The sequence below is a fragment of the Athene cunicularia genome (assembly GCF_003259725.1).
Source record: "Athene cunicularia isolate RWA chromosome 14 unlocalized genomic scaffold, athCun1 chr14_part1, whole genome shotgun sequence".
Classification (NCBI taxonomy): Eukaryota; Metazoa; Chordata; class Aves; order Strigiformes; family Strigidae; genus Athene; species Athene cunicularia.
In genome coordinates, this window is record NW_020799118.1 from 3,583,690 (window position 1) to 3,603,230 (window position 19,541).

Here is a 19,541-nt window from a genome sequence, read left to right on the forward strand (position 1 = left end):
AATCACTATATAATAAAAGCCCGGTGTAATAAACACGTTGAGTTTTGCCATAAAATCATAAACTTAGCATTGCTTGATCACTAATTTCCTTAGAAATCTGCAGATGTGGGCAAGGTAATGCTTTTTTTTTTCCCTTTTCTTCCTTACAGAAAGACTATATACAATGCAAAAATAAAGGGATAGAGCACTTGAGTGGGGTAGTTGTTACTGCTCAGACTATTCCAGTCCCAAGTTGTATGCTTAAATTAAATGTGAAAGGAAATAATTTTCTGGAGTACAAAAAGGAGTTGTTTACTTTTGCAAAGCAAGTGGTTTTAATAAAAGCTTGATGACACTTACTGCACATTATAAATAAGAGAACACTAGTCCTCTGCCAGAACAGACGCACCGAGTGCAGCTTTGGGCTTTTAGAATTGTTTGCTTTTCCACTGTGATCTGGGCCTCATCTTTTACTCCTCTTGTATTTAACCCATCCCAAAGGAATACATCTGGTTCAGGAATATAGTTAGCATATTGCTTACAAATTAATTTGCATGTGCTTCATTTGTAATCTACTAAAGGCCAGGAACAAACTGTTAACGTCTAATAAAGGGAAAACCCTTTCTGATGATGAAATATGTAAGAGAAACAACTTGGCCCTGTCCTGCTCAGACCCCTGTCTTGTAGGTGCCAGGCATTCCATTAAACCTGCCATTTTTTTTTTATTCTGTTTATATCAAGAACACAGTACATTTTTAGACAAACAATAGCTTTACTACAAAACCATGTAAAAGATTATATACAAAATGGTTACTGGAATTTGGTTTTGTACTGTAGTGACAGAAATAACTAGCTGCTGACATTTATTTACGCTTCCTTAATACTAGGTACATAACACCACTGATCAGAGTAAAGGCAAATGCAATCCAGGCTAAGACGAAGGAATAGCCGTACTGGCCTTCAGAAACTTCCATGCTATATTGATGGCTCTTGTGTAGTTCTTCATGCCTATCTGTATAAATGGAAGCTGCAATCATAACACACAGACCTGGAGGAGGAAGAAAAAGGTAAAGTTTACCATCTTAAAATATTATCAATATGTATAACAACTATTCAGCAGCTCTCTTCCATCAGCTGCTTCCCCCAATGTGGTTTTTTTTTTTTACAGACACTCATTTTCCATCCTCAAACTAAACTGGGAGCATTTCAGGACACGTTTTCAGTTTCTTTGGCATGGATTAGATTTCAAGTGCTGTTATGTACTTATGTCATTTGCAGTGAACACAAAATGAATCTAAACATCTGGATAGTTTTAAAGACTTAACAAAAAATTAAGGGAGTACCTGCCTATAACAATTACAGAGTTACTTAATTTGTTCAAGAAGTTCAGAATCTCAGATTCTTTCCCTTCAAAGTTTAAATTACTTTATTCTGAGCAGTGATGTCATCCATGTTTTAATTGCCTAAACAGTACCGAGTGGAGCAGTTCACTGTTTAAACAAATATGAAGAATAAGCTATGGCCTCAAGAGCCCTACAAATTTCTCATGCAGCTTATTGTTTTTGAACCATTTTCCCCCTTCGCCTTCCTACTTTTGTGTAAACATCATTAAAGTCACAAGTGTTGAAAAATCACTCACATGACAGGAGCTGGATAATAGAGGTTAACACAAATCTTTCTCCTTGCTTTAGACGGAAGAGTTGAAGAATGAAAACCAGAAATCCCACACAACAGAAAATAGTAGATAGGATCATGGTGGCCTGAACAGCCTGAATTGATTGATATTCTGCAAAAACAAAAGCAGCCTTGATTAGAAGTACAGTTTCTCTCTTTGCCTACTCCTGCAATGAGGGGCAGAGCCATGTTCTATAAGCAGGAGTTCATCCAGCACACCAGTTGTGCATGCAGTGCCTATGCTGGTTCTTCTCTGCTTCCTTGGTATTAATACAGCCAGTGGTTTCAGGACTTTCAAAAGCTTTTCATAAAACATTAAAAATACCAAAGAGATCATCTCATTGCAGCATAGATATGCCCTAAACCAACTCGATGCTCAAAAAGCAAAGCTACTTTATGGGCACATAGCTCTTCAAATCATCTAGATCTTTAATATATACAAAGACTGAAAGTGTAGAAATAAAGTAAATGTAATAGTTGAGATTTATTTTTTGTAAAGCAGGATATTAGGCTGTGCCATATATTGTCCTCTTTGTAAAACTCCAGCTTGTGTTCTGACGTTCTTACACTTTTCCCCCATTCCTGTATTCAGCCAGTATTTTTAGGTTCTTCTTTGAAAGTTAAAGTTCGATTCTGAGGCAAATTCTCACTTCAGCCACACTTTCAGATTAAGTCACTGTTTTTACCTGATCTGATTTTTAAAGAACTCTTCAGCACTCGTTGTTAGTTGTTTGTATTTACTCTCTTGCACTGGGCTTTCAAGTGCATCTGACAGTTCCTTCTGTTTTCCTCTTACATAACTTGTTAGAACAGCTTGCTTTTATGAAATAAAAAGCCAGTATTAAAGTTTTTAGAAGATCTGAGTAGTTAGATCATGCAGATTTTTGAAGAAAGATATTGCTCCTGCAAATTTCATAGCGATTTCCCCAGATCTCCTGATAAAGGATCTGAGAAATGGGCACAGAAAGACACTCACCTCTGAACTGATCAGTAATAGCCATACAGGTGCTAGTATTTGTGTCACACACTCTCCAGACATCTGTAGAAAAAGTATCTCCTACCCACCAGGCCTGCAAAATAAAAGGGCTCTTACAGGAAAAGAAACCAAAAAAACCCCACAAAACTCCTTAGTTGTCCAAGTATCTCCTGATCAGACACATCTGCTAGAACAAATTTCTGTTCATTTTTGACGCTTAACCACTCAAACTAAATTTGAGATCTAATGGCATTTTGGAATAAGGGGTATATTATTATTCAGATGTAATTTTCATTTTAGACCTGTCCGAAGTAGAAAAGGGAATGGATAGCAATCTTAAACGTCCCGAAGGACAAAGGATTTTCAACTGTTCGGGCAGAGATTTTGGATAGTCAGTGATTGCTCACTCCTTAAGACACCTGCTTTGTTCATCCAGATCCTGTTTAGTATGTAAAGCTCTTTAAAGATACAGCATTTTTTAATTCACAGGAACTAGCAGGGTACACATCTATGAAACAGAAGCCCTTTATAAATCTTCTGGTTCCTGACACTCAATTGAATTAATCCCAATTTAATGTAGCTGTGCTGTCAGTGTAAAAACGCAGTGTGTACCTATGGCATTGGACTGGAAGTGGCCAGTGACAAATTAAGATCCTCCTGTGGTATTTCTAATTTGGTGTGTTAACATTTAATGCAGAATGGTACTACAGTGACTGAACAAGATGAACCAAGTCCCATATCTACCCTGCAAGCATGGTAGTATCTGTAAATTTTCCCTGGCCAAGTGTCTCATAGGGGAGAAGATTTAGCTGCATAACATGAGCTTGTAACATGATGCCATACAAATACAGGGCATGTACTTGCACAGGCTTGGAATCCATGTGTACCAGAAACATGTATTCAAGGTATTTTTGTTACAAAAAGCTATAAGGAGACCAGTGTGCCTAACAAAGTTATATGCTTTCAATAAACAAGCTGAAGACAACTAGAGAAGAGTAACTTCATTTTTATGAAGCAAAGAAACACCTGTGTGTTTGAGTGAAAAAGAGAAGACAAGACACTTACATTGTCAATAGTTGAGATGAACAGCAGTGCTGCTGAGGTTATGTGAAACACAATAATGAAAGCCAGAAGAATCAACATCCTTGGTCTGCGGAGGCTTTAGTCAGAGATAAATCTGTTAAAAATAAGAGCGTATATGAACAGTTTAAAAGCTGTCAGTGGATCAACCTGTCATTACGCTACTTCACTGTGGCTGTGAGTACTCAAGGTCCGTGTGAGCGTATTTCAGAGTGAGGTGCTGTTAGAGTCAGGAACATTGTATGCAGCTTCAGTCTACAGCACCTGTTCTTTCTCCGGCAAATTTCACTTAAACAGACTTTACATCAGCATTAACAGCTTTCTGTTTGTTATATAGCATCACTGCTGTCAAAATGAATCACAACTTGAGAGGAAGCCAAGAGATGCATTTTGCAACCTGCCAGTGGGATGGCTGCAGTGAGTAAACTTTTTGTGTGCTTCTCCAGGAACGATATACAACTCTTTCATGCTGGCTTTTAGAGATATTTTAGAGAAATACTTTTCAAATTACAGCCTTATTTGCATGTGATGCTAGAATGTCCACTGGCTATAGTAAGTAAGGTCTTGTTTCAATGGTGCTTTCAAAGTAGGAAGAAACACAGGTTTCAAAAGGATGCTTGTAGAACAAAATTAAGTGCATCAAGAACTACCTCCTAGATTTAGTAATAGCTATATTGTAACTTAGGTCTCATGTAAGTTGTCCTTTGTTCATATGCTTCCAAGTTTTATCCATTGATGAATGACTTAAGGCCACATTTTTCTCCAGTACATTGCTCTGACTGGTAGGGTTGAATAAACCCATCAGTCATGTAATAACCCAGTTAGTTATTTTACATTCAGTCACTTAATACTCTTTCTAATCTACCTATTATCTTCATATCCTATCTAACCCATTTATTACCATTTACATCTCAAATAAAAAAAAATTATTTTGTACGAAGGAACCACAAACTCTATTTAAACTGGCATTCCCAAGAAATCTGTGGGCACATAACAAATAGGTTAGGGAAAACTACTGTTGCTGATACATAGAAATGTCCAATTGCTTGGTGTATCTATTACTTTTTTCTTCTTGTCTAAAAATGCTTGCCAATTAGTATATGCTATATTCTCTAAGGAATCTGCAGTCTTGCAGATGCTTTCTTTGCATTTAATGTGCACCATTCTGTAGCATTATCTGCATGTTGTCACTCATCAGTACATTAATGCATGGTTCTCCACTTTCTTTGCTTTGGACACGCTGCTGGTTTTAGCTGGGATAGAGTTTATTGTCTGCATAGTAGATAGTTTTGGATTTGTGCTGGAAAGTGTTGGTAACACCGGGATGTTTTTGTTGCTGCTGAGCAGCACTTACACAGAGTCGAGGCCTTTTCTGCCTCTGAGCCCACCCCAGCAGCGAGGGGCTGGGGGGGCACAAGGGGCTGGGAGGGGACACAGCCGGGACAGCTGACCCCGACTGACCCAAGAGACATCCCAGCCCATGGGGCGTCATGCTCAGCAGATAAAGCTGGGGCAGGAGGAGCAAGGGGTAACGTTCGGAGCGATGGCGTTTGTCTGCCCAAGTCCCTGTGAGGTGTGATGGAGCCCGGCTGTCCTGGGGAGGGCTGAGCCCCTGCCTGCCCGTGGGAAGTGGGGAATGAATCCCTTGTTTTGCTTTTGCTTTCCCTCTGTGCAGGGCTTTTGCTTTACCTGTTAAATTACCTTTATCTCAACCCATGAGTTTTCTCACTTTTACTCTTCTGATTCTCTCCCCCATCCCATCAGGGGGAAGTGAGCAAGTGTGTGGGGCTCAGTTGCCGGCTGGGGTTAAACCACAACAGACACATTCTTATGTCAAATGATCCCATTCACGTAATGCAGCCAACATCCAGAAGACTTCTATGATTTTTTTAGGTCTATCCCTCTCTACCCTACTGCCATTTACTGGAATCATGAACCACATGGAGAACTGAACCAAATAAAAGGACTACTTTGACAGCATTTTTAAAGCAGCTCCACTGGCATTGTCATCAAGCCAAAATACAACTGCTCTGGCAAAACTTTAACAAAAAGATGACAGCATAGAAACAGACTGAATAGAGACTAGAAGTTCCAGACTAATCCTTTACATCTACACCGCAGTATAGTGTTTCACTGCAGTACTGTGTTATAACAAGCACAAAGCCAAGCAGTATTAAAGTGCTTTTGAGAAAAGGAAAATTGATTGGATAACCTTATATCCATATCTAATTGGAATGACTGTATGGGAAAGCTAAGTCAAATCCTAAAATAAGGAAAGCAGCTACTCAAGTTCTTACTCCTTCCCATTTTCTCACTGTTAAACTTTGCCTTCTCAGCCACCACAAAGAACACAAGTGGTAATTTCCTCCAAAGAGTCGATTCTGCTGCATGAGTCAAGATCCCCTGAATCTAGTTCTGCTTCTAGAAATGTCATTGATGGCTCTCTATCGAGCCTTTCTTGAATGAAGGGGAGGAAGAACGAAAATAAATATATTTTGTGGTTTTGTATAATGCCACATCAAAATATTTTCATTGTGAAATGTATCAGTCTTCACACAGCACTCTCCTGTCTTGTGGTTGGGTTTTTTTCTGAGTTTCATTTGTTGCACAGATGGTATCTAAGACAATAATGCAACAGTCATCTGCCATATAAGGAGAGAGAATCAAATTGTACTCAGTATTATTTTAAGAATAACAATACAATTTCATCTTATTACATGAAGCATCATAAAGTAAGAGAGACAGAAAAATGTAAGCTAATTAAAACCAATCTTGCAAAATCAAGACTTGCCAGCATAGAAAAATCCACTTAATCTTCAACCAAGTGAATGTTTTTGTTCTACTGCTTTCAGCCATAAACAGAAGTGTTTCAAACAGGATGGATAAACATCTATGGGTGATGAGGAGAAGATATTTTATGTTTTACCCAAATAAAGCCACGGGTGAATGAAAGAGCTTTTTTGTTTTGTCTTTACAAAAAAATAAAGGACAGTAAGAATAGTTTGATGTTTCTGTTCTGAAAAACCTTCCTAACAGCCATTTTTAAGCATCTCCTCCTGACTTGCTGGCAATGGCTCCCTTCATGAGCAGCTACAGCTTCTGTGCACACAGTGCTACAACTATACACAGATATGAGAATTAAATATGCTGAGGGAAAGGAGGAAGACAGACCAATTCCTAGTAATTAGTACCAGTAAAAGACAACAAGAACTTGTTACCCAATCTGTCATGCCTGAGCAGCGATCTCAGAAGTGCACAGAAAGATCTGTGGATATCAATCACCCCTAGCAACTTTCTCTTCCCATGGACACCAAGGATTGTCCCTGGTTCATCACAGCCTGCACAAGGAGTAATGAGGGGAGGAGGGTCTTCCAGCTAAACTCTACATAGTCTGTGCAAAGAGCAGCTCCCTTCTAAGATGCAGCTAGCAATGACACAGAAGCTCCTACAGTATCTGCATCCCTCTCAAGGCAGAAATCCTCGACTTCATCTCTCAGGGGGGACTATTAGCAACCAGTCCTCCTCGGCTCCAGACAATGCTGGAATTAAAAAGTTTATTTTGGAGACTCAAGATCCTTCCACTCACTCAGCAAGCAGCTCATCCTTCCCCGATCCTCAGGACAGCCTGCCTGGGTATCTCTCCTAGCAGCAAGCAGCTCCTTTCCTCCCTCTGTGAGGAAGGGAAGGACACAGATACGGTTTCACGTGGAGAATTTCTGAGAACGCTGTTTGCATTAACATTCAGAATTCTTACTTTAATAATTTATTACTAACCAAACACTTTGGTAACATCCTATTCTGCATACTAGCTGTAGTCTTCTTGGTTTCTTATTCACCATTTCTCAAGGGCTCTCTTCAGGTTCACAATTGTTCCCGGTTCTTTTAGCAGCAGCTGAAACCCCTGGGGAAGCTTGCCAAACCAACAGCATGCCACCTGGCAGTGGCTTTTGCCTTGCTCTTTCAAAATGGAGGGTACCTGCAAGAACAAATAAGCTAGCACTCCTGTTTAACCTAGCTGAACTATTCTGCTCAACAGAACAACCAGCAATGCGGGTTAGATTAAAATACCATCATCTCTTACATTTAATTTATGCAGCCACAAGAAAATATTGCTTAAAAGGGGTTGTTAATTAGAACAGAAAATAAATTTTTAAATCACATAAATCTGGGAATCTAGTACTTTGTACTGTTGTGCTGAACAACAATCTACAAACAATTATATTAAGAAGATTGACAGAAATGACCAGGTTCTTCAAGTAAAACTTGGGTATCACTGGGCGAGGTGACAGGGAATCTGGAGTATCTTCTTCCATTGCTGTTTTGCAGCTTTGGAAGCACAGTGCTGTTATCGGTGTTAACACATGCTGCCAGGAAAAGGTTTCTTGCTCTTACAGGAATGTTGCTCTTAAATGACCCATTTCTCAACTCTTCTGGTTTAGTCTCTTGATTATAGGTAAGAATTTTTTTTTTATTGATCAAAAAAGGCTTCCTGGGCAGAGTAATTTTTTTACTTTCAGTCATTTGAAGTAATATGTGCTATGCTCCCAAGTCAAGGTGTTTATGATTTCTAAGTACATTGCCTTTAGACATGGATGAAGACTGGGTCGATGCAACTAATATTGTTCATGATTCCCCAAAATGGTTTGAATTCTTTAATAGTTTTTACACATACACACATACACAGAAGTTTTCTGCACACACTATAGTTGTCTTTTAATAGAGATGATGGAGCCACTCTTCTCAGAAGTACATGATGAAAAGACTAGAGGCAACACTAACAAGTTGCAACAAGGAATAAAACATATTAATTGCATTCAGTGGGTATGATTAAGTACTGGAACAGGGCCCAAGAGGCTGTGGGATCTCCATAACTGTGGACATCATGACTTAAATGAAGCAAGGCTCAGAGCATCCTGAACTAACTCCCTGCTTGGAGCAGGAGTCTGGACATGAGACCTCCAGAGGCCCCTTCCAGCTCTGTTCTCCTGTCAATCCGTACTAATCTCCAGCAAAGCTCTGACAAAAGAGAACAAAAAATTTTACTCAGCTCATCACATGTGACATTAAAAACAGATTTTAGGGTTATAGTAAGAATGACATTGGATGTCAACGTGAATTCTTTGACTGCGAGACTCAGCATTTAATACCACTTTACAAAGTATGTTGTAAGGCAGGAATGCACAGGTACAGATAAATTAGAAGTGCAGACTGCCACTGAATCCAGAAAGAGTAAGTTATGAGAATCCTACTGAACACATCCAGATTTGCTGTGGTAGTAAGGTTTCCCAACAAATGCTGTTAAGTTGCAAGATACTTCCACAAAACACATAGAAAACAGAAGGCCAGTTACATTAACAACAAAGATTTTTTTCAATTAGTGCAGAAGAAGAGTTCCTGTGTAATGCTCCAGTGCTACCTCATTTTGCACAGTGAGGATAAATACACCAGTCACACTAATCTTTTCAGTAATACAGATTATTGGAAGCAATAATTTGCACTTCCGTGATGAGAGCCTGATGTGCTCTCATAGGTGAGAGAGGTGGCTACCTCTGAGGTGGCTCAGAAGGGCCTCTGCTATCATCTTCTAGACCTGCAGAGCCAAGTACCTTTCCACAAGATAAAGTAGTATGACAGTCACAGAACTGCAAAGTAAAAAATAGGTATCCAGTCCAGGGTTCCCGACATTTCTCTATCATAGTAAGCAAACCCATTACAAAACTGAATTGCCTCCCTATGTCAGACTTCACACCCCCTGCAAAAAAAAGCGCCTCAGTTTATCTTTAAGATAAAGTTTATCTTTAATGTCCAGCAGTACAAAGAAACATGCCTATTTGATTTTTTGTCTTCTGCTGTTTAGTACAGCAAGCAAGCAAAAAGGAAAAGTCTGTCTTTGACAGTTCTTAGCAGAGGTTTATCATCACTTGCCAGCCCAGATGCCATCAACCCATGCTTTCATTTCTTCCCATGCAGTTAAATTCTGCTGCCAGACTACTTCTCATGTTTGTGCATACTTGATTTTTGCAAACAGAGAAACATGTGCATAGTACAGTGTGTTTATCCCGTGCTCACTTGCACTGAGAAGGCTAAAGCTTATCCTATAACACTGTTTGCTGCACTCCCTTCCTAAGATAGAGTCAGGTTTTTTGTATCATCTTCATCTGAGTCCATGTATGAACAAGATCTCAACACAGACAATCTGGGTTTATACTCCTAGAAACATGGTGAAAACACTGCAGAACAGCTCCTGCTCTGCACAGACCCAGGCAGGAGGTGTGCAGACTGCTCGTCACCCACATACAGTGTGCTGAAAAGACACACCCAAAAGAAGGGGTAGAGGATCCTGCTGAACAAGTTACCATACCTGCAGCTTTCTGCACACAGATTTTTCATTGCAACTAGAACAGCAGGTCTTTGGGCCATCAATAAGCACTCGATTCAGCTGAACTTTCTTGAGGTCACTGGTGTAAAACTAAATCAAAGCAAGCCTTCTTAATTATCAATTCTTCTGCCCCTCGGTGCTATAATTAAGTCTGTATATGTGAAGTTAGAAGAAAAAGCTTTGTATACTGGTGGCATGAGAAGTCTGTCATCTTGTGATGCATCATAAAGATGTTTGGATTTACATGATAAACACTTCGTTTTGCTCAGTGTTCCTGTGCCACATCTCATGATAGAGAACTCGGGACTTGGCTCATGTTTTGCCTGTACGAATGTCTCTAAACTTGCATAAATTTCCCTGGTTTATAAGGAACAGAGTGATACTGTTAACATTTTTCTTTCTTTTACCAAATATGAAGGGTTCTGTTTTTCCCGTGTGATTCTCAGAACCGGAACCCTTTTGGTTCAGACCAAAGAAGTTAAGACAGCAGAGTTTCTCACAAACTGGCAGAAGCTTTGAGGATTTCAGAAATCCTCTAACGCCTAACTATCAAACAACATAAAGGACAAGAAAATCAGGAAATTTAACACCAAGGGAATAGTTATACTAGTTGAAACAAATTTCTCCAATTTCATTATTCCTTCTGCCTGGGTTAATTTAACAGTTGGGAACACCAGCATTACAAGATACAATTTACTGAGTGATATTCCTTAAAACAAGGCAGGTAATATCCAAACTCATACTTTCTTTCTACACTTTGCCCTTCCAATTTTCTCCAAGCTGACTACTGCTCTGACCCTATTCACGGTCTGTGGTATCTGTACATTAATCCATCACTGGAGTCATTTCCACTGGATCTCCTGTCTGTCATTTTTTGTTGCCGCAGGGTTACCCGCCCGAGGTGCACAGCTGGCCTGACACAGGTGCCCAGCACAACAGCCCCTCCTCACTGTCCCCAGCACTCCTCTGCACCCCTGGGTGCTGCTCTGCACACAGCCCAGCTGTGACACATCTGGACCCTTTCCATGTCAGCTACAGAAGAATCCTTCCATCATACAAGGAGATGTCTGAAAAGGATAAGCACATCCCTGCACCTTTCTTAAATTTTCCTGGGTCATCAATGCCTATTGGAAAAGAAAATAAAATACAACTAAAGCAATCTAGTTCTATTTGAGATTATGACTCGGGAGCCTTACTTTAAGGAATCAGCCTTTAAACATTTCATAGGGCAGGAGTGCTGATCTTGAAGCTAACACTGCATGTAGATTTATAAACAGCATGCAAAGGTTTTGCTGCCAGTCATCCCTGAGAAATGTATTGATAGTTCTCTGGTAAATTAAGTGAGCTGCTATTGTTAGAGCTCACAGGTGTACAAACTACACAGAAAATTGGTTTTTTTTCTTTTATTAAAGTCTTATTTATAAGTGTAATTCAGTAATTAAAAATATCAGTCTACCAACAGATGTGGAAGTCCCTGTGCTTAAATATTCTGTTCTTAGGGAATCAAATATATTGTAGAACTGGACCCTAGCTGACCTGTTCTTCATGTTCAGGTGTAGATTCAAATTCTGATCTGTTTTCATGCTCAGGTATTACAAATCTAACAGTCAGTACAGAAACAGTATGTCCTCTTTCAACCAGTGAGCTCTTCAGCCAGGTAGAAAACCTCCAAGAAGTGCTGGTTGGTTCTGACTAGACCTCTACAACATTGAATGGGAACCTGGGAGGGAAGTGCAAAATACGAGTAAGTCTACACAGCAGACGGGCTCCCACCAGGTATTTTCCTGGCATGAAGCTAAGCGTGAAGAACAATGTACACTCTTCAAGAAATAAAATGTTGGGCCCCTGTTTGACACTGGACATGGAATCAAGAGGGCCAAGTCTCCTGTCAGCCCCTAGACCACACAAACACGATCAGCTCTTTTTGCTTACGAGCAATTGGTTAATTGAGAACACACTCAAGCCTGTAGCTCTTTGTGCAACCTATTTTATGTGGAAGGAAGAGAGCTTCTCACTTACACTTCCAGCTGCTTTTCAAAGTCCTTCATCACAAAGTAAGGAAATCAGAAGGAAATGAAACAATGTTCCTTGCACACAATCACTGCATGTAAGCAAAAAAAAAAAAAAAAATCAATACAGCAAAAATTAATTCACAGTATTTTCTAGAGCTCTATTTGAATTACAGCATTTATGCTTTCTTAAATCAATGGCAGAAAATGAAAGCAGGGTCATTCTGCCAGATCTAGATTTGCTGGTGCCCTTGCAGCAGGCTGTGTTAGGACTCATCACAATTAAAGCAGTTGGCCTGTTGTATTTTGATAATGAAGTACAGGGGCTTGGAGACAAACTGGCAAAGTATGACCTGGTTTTTATCCTGCTTCTTTCAGAAAATCTTTTCTGCTTTTTATGTGTACCAAGACTAACACAGATTTGCACCTACAGCTTAATAAAGCCTTTTGTTATTATGGCGGTTGCGTTTTGTCCATCCTATTGGTACTGTGTGGGACTGCTAGAACAGTAAACTTAGAGTGAATAAGCTCATGTTCTTGGACTACCTATCACCTATGTGTGAGGGGATACTGAAGCACCCTCTCAGCTCTCTCTGAACCCATTTCATGAACACTAAATCTTAGTGTTTATGAACAGAAACCCTACCTAGCTACCACAGGTAGAATAGACCATGCTTACAGTTAGGTCTGGCAGATCTTCCCTGGACTCCCTCCATTCCTCCTCACCCTGTCCTCCTCATTAGATCTATGCTATTAAGCCAGAACTCTAAATTTTGGGAAATTATAACCCTCCTATCCCATACACTTCCAAACAAAAACAAGAAAAAAATTGCAGCAAAAATGCAAAGTGCTAGCTTTGAGTTCTGAGATCCAAAGCAGCTGATGTTTCTAGCTACTTAGGAATGCTTTTAATAACACTTTGACCTAGGGATGCCAGCATTGCTGCCACTTCTGTAACTGTCAGTCATTTATTTGCGAACAAGTTTGGACTGGGTTTAGACTTGCCCTAGCACTCCTTTCACTATGGCCCTACTGTGTGCATTGCAGAGGGAAGTCACTCTGCCGTGAAGCCTTTGTGGGCAGACTGAGCAGAAGGAAAACAGGCAGGACCTATGGGAAAACACAAACACAATGCCCTGTTGCAGGGTAGGGAATTGGCACTTACGGGGAAAGAGAGCCTTGTGACATCTGACCTGAAAATCCTAAAAACCAGCTTCAAGCTTAAAAGATTCAAGACATACATATCCAAATACTCCAGCAAAACGAACAGAAATCTTACAGCCACTATATGCTGAGAAGACAATTTAGCAGGTACAACAGGTCGACAGACCCTTGATTATAGGCATATTTGAATAATAGTCTTTAAGCCTTCATCTTTTCAAAACTGCTTTTTAGAGGTTTTGGTGTGTTCAGCAGAAAGACACTCCTCCTCTAGCAGCACAAACCAGCATCTTCCTCAGAAGTAATTATATAGTCGTCTTTTTCCCTAAAGCACTTTTTCTTGTAACTGCACTCTTACACTAGATAATCATAAGCTCACATTTAACCTGTTGTACGTCTGCTTCTAAATCCCAACACAACCCACAGTGGTGTAAAGCAGGCTGCTTTATTACTAAATAACACCTGAAGTGGTTACAATTCATCTCTAATTCTCATCACAGTCATTGCTTGGTGCCCTCCACCATCTGCTCATCCACCTTCAGTTTATGCTGAGAGTCACATGCCTTTGGAAAAATGCTAATGAAAACTGGTCTTTAATGAAAGATACCTCATGGAGTCGATATGTTCAAGAGATCAGTTCTCAAAGGGCACATACTGTTTGAGAAAACCCAGAAGTAATTTGAAAGAAGGAACTGCTTGTATACTGTAGTTTTTGGTTTCTTACAAAACATAAATGCATTCTCTCAGCTTTCACAGGAGCATCTGCAAAACACGTTACAAAATGTTTGTAATTTGACGTATGTATGGGTAGAGTTTAACTGTATGCTTAGAAGTTCAGTGCATCCTCTCTGTTCAGCCAGCCTGTGTTAAGTTGTACACCAGTTACCACCAGTTTAAACACAGTCGTGGTATATATTAAAACCTTCTTAACAATCAAGATGGTCTAAAGGTACTGAAAGCTTGTTTTCCTAAGCTAAACAAGACAAGAACTTCTCGTTCTGACTTGTTTGTTTTCAAAGATGAAGACAGACTGGGGATATACTTGCTTGCAGGTCAAGGCAAACGCATGGAAGGAAAAAGAACTGTTTAACCTAAAGATGAAAATAAATGGCTATAAATCAGGTGTGAGCACATTTAGGATGGAAATTCTAACTCTCAGAGCTGTCAGGTTCTGGAACAACTTTACAACCACCACAGCATGGGAAAAAAGCCCCACTTCCACAGAAAGGAATTACGTGATCCCGTGAGTGTGCTGGCAGGGCAACAGCCCTGGTGACCCAGGAGGTCCCTCCAGTTCTGCCCTCATGGGAAGGCTCTCCCAACAGCTTTGTTGAGGTGTCTGTATGTTTTGCAACACGCTTTTGCATGACACGCATGCCCTTGGCACTCTGCTGAATTCTCTCCTGCATTTCAAAGACATCAGGTAACGCAGGGAGCGGTGCGACCGCTCATCTGTACAGTGGAGCAATGCAAGCAGTGATCATGGGACTGACGACACAACCGGCTTGAAGGGAGGATTCACTTTCAGGTGGGTGGTAGAGCTACCAAGAGTGAGCGAGGCCTGTCCCCCTTTTCTGAGGGTGACCGAAGGGCAACCGTTGCCTCCCAACGCAGTGGTCAGGAACCACAGAGCTCTCTGCAGCCCGCTGGCACAGCCCTGCCTCTGCCTCGGGGAATCAGAGAGCCGTTTCATGGAGCTGGGACAATGACGTGGGGGTGTACCAATGAGCTATTCAAGCTATGAGAAGCCTCCTGGGAACCTGCTTCTGAAGCAAATAACTGAACTGAGGTGTGGCCTGGCCTCACCCCTGCTCAGTCACTGTGTGGCCACATTCTGGTGTCAAGGTTGTCCCTGTTCAATACCTTGGCAGGGCAGGGAGGGACAGGCCAAGTATAATACGAGACCTTTTCATCAGGTTGACAGATTAAATGTGTCCTCGCTCTGATCCAAAGAAAGTAAAAAAAAAAAAGCACACCTGCAGCATTAACTCTAAATATTATTATAATTCTGAGAGCAAATCTCAGACCCCAAGTTCTACCGACTACAGACTGCTGCTTAACCAGAGTTTATTTCAAATACAACAGAACAGCTTGAGTAATTTATGTTGTTCCACCTAATTAACCAACAAACAAAGGCAGAAGAGGTCTGTCTTTCCAGATTGAAAGCAATGCGTTTAATTCAGTAGAAATGAAAGCTGATATTAACTTTGGCAGATGCTCTATAGAAATTGCTAGCAATTAAATCTGTTACATTCACTGTTGTAAAATTTTCAAACTGCTTGTTTTGATTTGGCTTTGACTAGCTCTGTATTGAGAAATTTGGGGTTTAGTTATTTCACATCATCTATCAAATGTGAAAAAGCCTCTCTACTGACAGCACAACAGTTGGCTATAAAATAAGAAGAGCAGACTCTTCCACAACTACTACTGTTTTGTTTCACAGCAATACTGTAGCATACGACTGGATATAATACTCAGCCTACCTTCAGAATGTCATTTTTACATTCTAATCTGTAATTAGTGCAATTAAAGTAAAATTTAAAGGTTGCCACGTGAACTTCACCAGTTCAGGTAAAAGGATTTCTAACACTTGTTCCACTGCACAGTTGAGCACATCCGTTGTGCGGCTCTTCCACGCTCTGGACACTCTATGGAAACTACCCTGCTGCTCCACCTCGCCCAGCCTGGCTGCCTGAACAGTGCTTGGGTCCCTGCAGAGCCACAGCTCTTCGTAGCTGCCACAGTGCCAGGTAAATGCCCCGTCGAGCCTGCTGGCACATGATAAATGGGCAGGCTCAGCCAGCTCTCTTCAGCTCTGTATTAGACTCTTCTTGCAGTCCCTAGACTTTGTGTTTGAATTAAGTGGCGGGTTTGTTGCGTCCGTGGATTGAGAACTGTCAGCCTTAGAGACCAGAAGAGTCTGCAGACTGACTGCAGAGAACACCGTCAGCACATGCATCTCCACACGGAGGTCTGGGGACTCTGGAAGGTCTTTCTGCCTCGAAGAAGGCCATAATTTTCATGTATTTCAGGACACTTAACACCTGCATTAAAAACGTGAGGGAGTATTCATGCTGCCCACCTTGGATGTTTGCAACCCATGCAGTTCCACACACAGTGTGGTGTTTAAGAGTCAGTGAAGTAAACCATAAATATATATCCTATAGCCATCTCTAAGGGGTGTTTGAGTCAGTCCACTTTCTGCCCCACCTACAGACTCCTGTGAACATCTCTACACAGCCAGAGGGTTGTATTTTAAGGTCACACCCAAATTATGAGGCTTCACCTGGCATGCACATACCATCATTAAACCTGCCCATGAAACTTCATAGGCAAAATAAAAAGGCGTAATTACATTTTCCCCATTCAGTGAAGAAATAATAATTCCTTTGATGGATAAATTCAGGCCATCAGGCTTTCTCTTGAATCCCACCCAGCAAGATCTATTTTCTAAAATATAAAAACTAAGATGCTTATCTTCCTAAGCATCACCTGACATATTGAGATGTGGTTTAAAAAAACCTGTCTTCTCTTTAAAATAGTAAAGCTTTCCACAAAAATAGCAAAGACTGAGACCCCACCACAAGGATCACTGGTTTGCTTTGAGCATCCAAAAAACAAACCCTAACAAATGCTGAACAGCTCCATGAATGGAATTCCTTAGTGCTGTGCTTATGCTTCCCCTTCTTTCCCTCTGAGACCAATCTGATTTCAATAAAAGCTGTGCATTCCTTTCTACTTTCAAATTTGGCTGTGCTGAAGCATCGCATGGATTTTATATAAAGTGTTTGGTACACTTCAGAGTAAATATCTTTCTGATTAATTCCTGCATAACATAGTGCCTCATTCTGCTGGGTCTTCTTCCAACAGGAACATGGCAGTAGGATGTGGAAAGTACATCTTCTGCCAGCAAGAAATATAAAAGATCTTGTCCCCAGAGACCTACTTATCTCTAACTAAACACATTCTTGTACTGATTTATGTGGTGGTGTCATGTCTTAAATGATGCTCAAGACACAAATAGAACATGAAATGTAAGTGGAAAACCAAAATATACACAAACCAATAAAGTGAAAAAAGTCTCCTTGTGCTGCCATCCATCTCGTTTTTAAATGGACAAGGAAACAGCATTCTGAAAGGAGGAAGACTACAACTAATATACTTAGCAGAAGCAGGGGAAGGTCTCGCTCTAAATATCCATATGGCACTCATCAGTAAAACATTCTTCTAATCATTGTAGGAACGCCAACATGGGAAACAACCTTGAGACAAACAAGGCAACAAAAAAAGAACCATGGCAATGGAAGTAAGAGAATGATACAAGGCAACTGTGAAGCGAGAGATGCTAATAAATCAAGGGGTGAAGAGTGCAGTAACTGAAAGTGGGTATAAGATGAAGGTAGAGATGTTAATTGCTTTTAAGCAATGTCAGCCAGAAACAATAACTACAGCATCTAAGAACTGAGCCAGAACCCTTGTCTAAGAGAATGACGTTGCAGCAGCCTTCAGTCTTGACCTGCTCAGTCTGTCAAACAACTTCCTTTATTAACAAGATTTTCAATCTGTGTAAGCAAATAGAATACACTGTTTTCCCTCACTGGCAGATCCACAGCATAATCAACACTGTTTGGGTGCTTATGATAGAAGTCTTTCCAGAGACCACAAATAAAGGATACAACACCAGTAGTGTCTTGTCTACTGATAGTATGTTATTTTTACTTTAAATGACATTAACATTTTCCTTCTCAAATGAGCAGACTAACAAGAAACTGATCATCTCCTAAGAGTTTTCATGGTATTACTGCATTTCAACTTGAGTTAATGTTGATGGCTATCACCAGAATCACTCCTGGTTTCCTGGCTGGGCAGAGCTGACCTGGTAACTCAGCCTTGCACCTGACACGATAAAATCTGTACACATCTTTCTTCAGCATGGAGGATGAATACTCCCCCGGGTATCCCAACAGTCTATTCTCCAAGTTCACAAAGGGATGCAGAGGACAGCAAGAGTTCTTGCTTTCAGTGTTTTTGAGAAAAAGGTGAAGTCCTTACATCTCACACTGAATAAACTCCCATGAGCTTCTCGTGAACATCTTCCACACACTTTTGTTTCCACTCCCACTTTGATTTTATTATACCAGCTGTGGTAGGTACCTATACCCCAGCTGCATTCCTCAGCATGGCATTTGTCACATGCTCTCGTACTTAAAAGTAGCTGGACTCTCCAGTAAACTGCAATTCAGGTTTCCTCCCTCACTGCACTCAGGCCCACTATTTCCCCACCACTTGTGTGGGTTCCTGCCTGTCCATGGCTGCGGCCACCTGCCATCGCAGTCCTGGCAGCCCAGCCTTGCAGCTCTTTTCCTCAACTACCCGACTCTGCCTGGTCAGCAAAGCCTTCAAAATCGACATCAGAGAGCAAGTCTGGATGCAAGAGCCATTACGGACTATTTTATTTGACTGAAAAAACATCTGCTCAGGCAGGCAAGAAAGCTTATTTTACATACTATGTACCAGCACTGTACGTACAGAGTCTGAAAGTAAAGTGAAGAGAAAGTGCTACTTTTTGTTTTTTGATGGAAATTAGCCAACCACAGCTGTTTACTTCCAAAGTTCCTAAAGAAAACTCTAAGGCATTTTACAGCTATTTGGTGGGTTTCTTCACAGCCCAGCATCAAGCCAGAAGATACTTCTAAGATGCTCAACTGCAATAATTACCGATTATTTACATATTATTCCCAGGTGCTGTGGAAAAAAAAAGACCTTCCTGCACCATGTGAACAAAGTATTTCTGCCAAGAATTTAACAGAAAGGCCAAACTGCAGGTTTCTTGGAGGCAGCATTCTGTGAGTAGAGCAAGCCCCGAGTATGCCTGCTGAGGAAAGGACAGCAGAGCACTATTCTCCCTGGAGATGTCCAAACAAGGAGCTGACCTCTAAAATTCGATACTCAATATTACAAGCAACCCGTGTTACTGAAAGCTGCCTGTCTGGTATCTGGCACATAACCTCCCGCGTTTAAGTTGGATGTTACAAACAGAAAAAACACCCACCAGTGAGAGAAGCAGACTGGCTTATTAAAACTGTAGTTTGACTCAAGTGGAAAAACGTTTAACGCTGGCAAAAACTCATAAACCGAAATCTGCACTGAATTACATACAAGTGTGTTTTCCTTCCACTGGGGGGGGTCAGCTGCCAAAACCAACGAAACGTTATTGTACTATACGCAAACTCCACTTAGAGTACATTTAAAAAAAAAAAAAAAAAGCACTATCCTGTGGAGA

General features: G+C 40.8%; 1 protein-coding gene across 1 annotated transcript in view; it reads right to left on the reverse strand.

Moving 5' to 3' along the window:
- Positions 1-731: 731 nt before the first annotated feature.
- Positions 732-19,541, reverse strand: part of EMP2 (epithelial membrane protein 2) — an 18,932-nt gene continuing 122 nt past the window's right edge. The window contains exons 2-5 of the mRNA XM_026859072.1: positions 3,695-3,806; positions 2,630-2,723; positions 1,619-1,765; positions 732-1,027 (exon numbers count right to left, since the gene is read on the reverse strand). Coding sequence (XP_026714873.1) covers positions 843-1,027; positions 1,619-1,765; positions 2,630-2,723; positions 3,695-3,772 — 504 coding nt within the window. The 5' untranslated portion in view covers positions 3,773-3,806 and the 3' untranslated portion in view covers positions 732-842. The remainder of the gene's footprint in view (positions 1,028-1,618; positions 1,766-2,629; positions 2,724-3,694; positions 3,807-19,541) is intronic.